The sequence below is a fragment of the Acyrthosiphon pisum genome, chromosome A1 (genome assembly GCF_005508785.2).
Source record: "Acyrthosiphon pisum isolate AL4f chromosome A1, pea_aphid_22Mar2018_4r6ur, whole genome shotgun sequence".
In the NCBI taxonomy this organism is placed as follows: Eukaryota; Metazoa; Arthropoda; class Insecta; order Hemiptera; family Aphididae; genus Acyrthosiphon; species Acyrthosiphon pisum.
Genome location: NC_042494.1, coordinates 55703122 through 55709201, shown reverse-complemented (window position 1 = coordinate 55709201; position 6080 = coordinate 55703122). Strand labels below are relative to the sequence as shown.

Below are 6080 nucleotides of genomic sequence, written 5' to 3'. Positions count from 1 at the left end.
AATGAGTGTTCAATGATAAAAGAATTACCCGGTATTTATATTTATTGACGATGATATATTGCTGACAAATATATCATAACAACAAAATGTGAATTTGATTAAATAAAATTTTTTATTTTTCTCTAGAAGTATTTTGTACGCATCTAACTAATAAAAAGTGTTTACAATGGCTTGTCTTTAAAATTGTCCACTGCCCTAAACACGTATAACAACAGTAAAAACTTCTATCCGTTGTTCACTAATTTGGATTAAATCATTGAAATTAAGTTTCATTATTCACATATATTTTAACAAAGTATATGCTTAAAGGATGTAATCTGTGTTTTATCCAGACATTTTTTTTTTAATCTGTTGGTTATTTTTATAAGTACCAATCACTTTCTTAAAATTAAAAACACTAAACAAAGCTTTTGACACAACACAGATGATGTTATCCTCTTTAATTGTTATAAAAGGTTCTAATAATTTAATTTCAATAATATAATCACAATGAGTGAAATACGGTGAGAGGTTTTAACTATATTATATACGCGAGTAAAAAGTAGAAAAAATTAATCCAATGTGCCCTCTTAACAATATCACCTTCCCGAGAACTTTTTAATTCACATTGTTATTTTAATGTTAAGAAATTTTATAGGAAAAATAATTTTCTTATCTCTCGAGCAGATGCAGTTGCGGTCATTGACCATTAAGGCCAGACATACTGACACTGTTTTTTATCCGCTATTATCTCACATGTTTTTTTCATTATTAATGTAATATATTTTTTATTCATTAATAATTGTATAAATGAAATCACAACTTTTTATTGCAGAGACATTTTTTGTTGTATGCATTTTGGTTTTAATACATTTTGTGTTATACAATGGTATATCATATAATTATAATATGATATATAATTTGTTTACAATTAAATGATATAATCGCTTGTCTAAGTAAACTAAGTCCATTGACCATTGATAATAGTACAATATAGGTATCTAATATATAGGTACGCGACTTTTGCGTTTATGTGAAATGTGTGTGTTTGATTAATTATTAATCGCAAATATAGTTACCCTATAATCCCAAATGGCTCAAATACTTTCAATACTTTCTTTCACTTTCTCTTAATTATCGGAGAATGTTACCACCCGGAGTGGTTATTTACGTTTTATTTTACTCTAAATATTCTATCATAATTCATCAACATAATTTGTATATATTTCCATACTAAAACCACGCATTTATACATTCTTACTTTTTTATTTTAGGTTTCAAAGTCGGAACCGGAATCAAATGATTCGCCAACCGAATTAAATTCACCTGATACTGATGCTTATTGGTTAGTCCACAATGAAGGATTTTCGCCTGTACAATATACAAGGAAAAAAACTTCTGACGGTTCATCAAAAGTATTGGTTAAGGTGTTTGGTGGTAAAGAATATAACGTGGACGAAGAAAGCCTAGAAAAGGTAAGTTGAAAGTATGATTGGTTAATATATTGGTATTATGGTTTTACCATTGGAAATTTGTTAGAAAGTGCAGTAAATTAAAGCTCTAAAAAATGTGTTAAAAACATTTAAAAATCACTAAAAAAACGATTTATTTTTAGAAAAGTTTCATTATTTCGGTATTAAAACAATGTTTATCTTAATAAAAATTGTTATCTTACTGAAATTAATTAAATAGAATAATTTTTTTAGAATAACGAAAACATGATTAATACTAATTTTAAAGTTGACTTTATTATTTTGGTAAACTAAAGAGTAAAGATATTGACATAATATAGTATAATAAAACTATGTGTATTTGGTGTTCAATTTACATATATGTTCATATTTCATAAAGGACTACATATGTAGTGGCGTGCTCAGGGGCGGTGGTTAGAGGTTATACCCCCCTCCCCACCTAAATTGTCGTTTTTTTGTCGACCTACAGAAAACAACTTATTAGTTATTACAGCTTTTTTAGAGTAATTACTTTTTATTAATTATTAATTTTATTTTTTGGGTCAAAAAGCTTAAAAATTTAATACAAGGCTCCTAATATATTGTTTCAATGGCAGTTGAAAATATTAAAAATACATAGTTCTAATTTTTTATATACCTAAGCATTTAGTTCAAATTTTGAAAAAATATGTTAAAATCACATTATTTTAAGTTAGAAAATTAAATATTAAAATTATAAAATTAATTAATATTAAATTTAAAATTAAATATTAATTTAATTTAATACAAGATTCCTCATAAGTGAGTCTATCTTTATCAAAAATAAAATTTTATCGGAAATTAAACTTTTTATGAGCATTTGAAGTTCAAATTTTTACAACGTTGGATATTCACACGATTTCTCATGTAGCGATTTTCATATGTTGTAATTCAAAAACAAATAACCGTAGATACTTGAAATTTATACCACATGTTTATTTTATTATTCTTATACTTAATACAATTTTAATTTTAGATTCTGAGCGAAGCGATGAATGTATTGATTTTACAATGATGTGTTTTTTTAAATTTAAATTTGTGTGTCTGTCATCACTGTTTGGGGCAGTAAAACTGCTTTGATTTTCTTCATCAGTATCTTATTCGATAGGAAAGTAAATATAGTTGTTGCATTGGGGAGGTCAAAATTTAAAATTACCAATAGTTTTCAAAAGCGCCGGGAAAAAAAAATAAAAATTAAGGAAAAACGGGAATTTTTACCCAAAATAGGTTTTCTACAAAATTGATTTTTGATTTTGGTGTAATTCTAAAACCAATGGCCGTAGATACATGACATTTTTACTGGTTGTTTATATTAGCATTTTCTATTAACGATATAATTAAAAAAATATTTAGATTTATTTTGAACTGTTTACGGACATTTTTAGTTTACAATTCTTTTTATATTTTTTCTATGAATGTCAATAAAATTTTATTTGTTGGCTGAAAAAGCTTGAAAATTTAATACAAGGCTCCTAGTATATTGTTACAATGGCGTTTGAAAAATATTAAAAATCCTTAGTCATAAAATACGGTTACGCTCAGAATCGTTTTTCGTATACAATGATATTATATCATTGAATTCAAATTAACACCACGCATTACAGTCACCTACTTGTAACCTACTGTACAGCATAGCGACTTACAATTAACTGTTTTTTTGTTTTTTTTAAATGTTTTATGATGTTGTATGAGGTTTTAATTAAACAACTTGATATTAGTGTGTTATAATTTAAATTAATTTTAATTATAGAACAATAATTCACAAATGTACTAAATTATAAGCTTGAAACGATTTTGTATGGCTTGAAACATGCAGCCTCTTATTTGTGTCTTTGGTATTACTACGACAATTTATTTAAATGTATTATTACTAATAACACCCCCCTAATGAAAATTCTTGGACATGCCACTGCCCATATGGCTGATGTCATTTTTTGTTCATGGTTAATCTAGAAGAGAACAAGCTTATCAAGCTCTTAAAAAGTCATTAATTCCATAGTTAGAAGAAATAAAAATAATATTTTGATGATAAATATTCTTTGTTTATACAAGAATAATTGTTAGACTTTATTTTGAATTAATAGCAAAAAAAAAGGTTTTCAACATTCTTACTTTAGTTATAAGTTATTTATTTTATTTATTTAGTGTATTTTACTGTGTTTGTTGTTGTCAATAACTTTTATTAGAATTTAGAGTTTTTATTAAAGAGTCACCTGTAAAATTAAAATAAAACATTAATATTTGTCTGTTCGCCTTAAATCTCAATAATTGAATTTTTGTTGATGTGTTCCTTAAACTTCTGAGATAACCCAAATTAAAAGCTAATTTAAGTACAATTTTAAAAGTTAAATGTTTAGTTTCTATTAAGCATTCAAATAGTTATATTATACGTTTTAAAATATACGGAAGAAGCATATAATATTTTTAGTAAGTGAGCTGGTATGCATGAGGACAAACATTAGAATATAAAGTGTAAAGTATTTAACTCAGTGGTTCCAGGAAAACCAGGAACAACTATTTGTCTTAAAGATAATTTTGAACTCATAAATTTGTCGTAGTGCATTTATTAATTTTTTTTTTAAATTTCAGATGAATCCAGTAAAAATGCAGTTGACTGAAGATTTATCACAGTTAAATTATTTAAATGAGTCTAGTATTTTAAATGTAATACGCAGTAGATATACTTCAAATCTTATCCACTCATATGCTGGACCCACGATGCTAGTTATTAATCCCGGATCTCCATTAAATTTATACACTGATAAGGTAAACACATTACTTGTGACTTTAAATAAAATGTAATTAACTGCTATAATTAAAATATTTTTTGAAATGGTTGAGGTTATGCATATGGTTAAAAATCTTCATAAGATTAATAAACAACCACCACCTCATGTTTATGCTATGGCTCAATCTGTATACATGGCAGCTGTAACTACACGTCGTGATCAGTCTTTAATTCCTATGGGATGTCAATCAAGTGGAAAATCAACTTCATGTAAACATTTATTAAAATACCTTGTACAAACAGCAGTATCTCCTAATAAGGTAAATGAGGATAATTTGTATATTTTAAAATATTTAAAGTTAATTGATTTTACACAATTCATTTTCTAAATATACTTTTAGGTTGTTACTCTTGAAAAGATTGAAGCTATGTGGACAGTTTTAGAAGCTTTTGGAAATGCGGCGACTGCAAATAATCCAAATGCTACTAGATCTGTACATTTATATAGCATTGACTTAGATCAAGGTGGACAAATAGCATCAATGTCCATTCAAATGCATTTTTATGACAAATGGAGGCTCATTGATCATCCTCCTAATGAATTCTCTTTTCATGTATTCTATTACTTATTAGCTGGCATAGAAAATATTCCTGCACTACGCAAAGAATTATATTTAGATCAAATCAATGATGATTTGAAGGTGTGTAATAAGTAATAAATAATAAAGTACTAAATATTTAAAAAAATGATTTATAAATTATTGTAAAATTAAAATATTTGTTTAGGGAGTTGATAAAAATCAAGCAGCTGTGGAATTCACTAATCTTCAATCTGCTATGATGATTCTTGGATTTTCAAACACTGAACTCAAAGCAATTTATGCTGTGTTAGCTGCAATTATACATCTTAGTCACACAAAAATAGTTAAAAAAGGTGACAAATTTAGTAAATCTAAAATGAATAATTTATATTTATTACATTTGCATTGTATGTTTTTATCTAGATAGTATATTTAAAGATAAAGTACAATGGACTTGGAGCAATTCCGATGCAGCAAAACGAGCTGCAAAATGTCTTGGCGCAGGAAATTCTGATGATTTGTTTAGCTTGGTATTTCCAGATGTTGAGATATTTATTGAATGTGATATTGGTGACCAACTAAATGCTTTGATTGTTGGACTGTATACAGAGACATTCAACCTTGTAGCATCAATTATTAATCGGTAAAATTATTTCATAAAAATGTATAGTATACATATTATAATATTTATGTGTAATATCTATCTGTATATTTTAATTTCTATGAAGATATTTTATAATGTATAAAACCTTATACATGCATTATAATATATTTTTGGTTACTGTACCTACTGAATATTAATTATTATTATTATTTTTTTTTTTCAGTAAACTAGCTCCATCTATCCATTCTCTTTGTTCTATTATAATTCCAGATTATCCAGGATATATTGTTAAGTCAAAGTCTGCATTAACCATGTTTGATTTTTGGACAAATTATCTTCACGAGCGACTGTTATCAAGTTATCATAATTATGCTGTTGTTGCTCCATTAGAAAAATATAAGATAGAAAAGGTAGAAACAGCTGCTAGTTATGAAGCTGAGTTTTGTGCTGAAGACCACATGTTAAAATTATTTATTGGAGCTAAAGGAGCTGTTGGCTTTGGTCGCAGTTCATCAATGGTAGATTTAAAGCCTGAACCATGCCCTGGCTTATTGAGAATTCTTGATGATACAGCTGGTGATACTAATTCAAATGATCAAGATCTTATTGAAAAAATCCAAAATATATCTAATGATAAATGTTAGTTATAATTTGTAATAGATAACTTTTATAGGTTTGTTCAAAGATATATCAAGTCA

General features: G+C 26.6%; 1 protein-coding gene across 4 annotated transcripts in view; it reads left to right on the top strand.

Moving 5' to 3' along the window:
- LOC100160513 (myosin 18) overlaps nt 1-6080 on the top strand; it is a 62227-nt gene that overhangs the window by 32678 nt on the left and 23469 nt on the right. For all 4 annotated transcript variants that reach the window (XR_003839035.1, XR_003839034.1, XR_510843.3 and 1 more), the window contains 7 exons: nt 1254-1454; nt 4059-4235; nt 4311-4517; nt 4599-4898; nt 4984-5131; nt 5202-5421; nt 5606-6021. Coding sequence is in view for 1 of the 4 variants with exons in the window: in XM_029487292.1 (XP_029343152.1) it covers nt 1254-1454; nt 4059-4235; nt 4311-4517; nt 4599-4898; nt 4984-5131; nt 5202-5421; nt 5606-6021 (1669 nt within the window). In the remaining 3 variants the exon portion in view is untranslated. The remainder of the gene's footprint in view (nt 1-1253; nt 1455-4058; nt 4236-4310; nt 4518-4598; nt 4899-4983; nt 5132-5201; nt 5422-5605; nt 6022-6080) is intronic.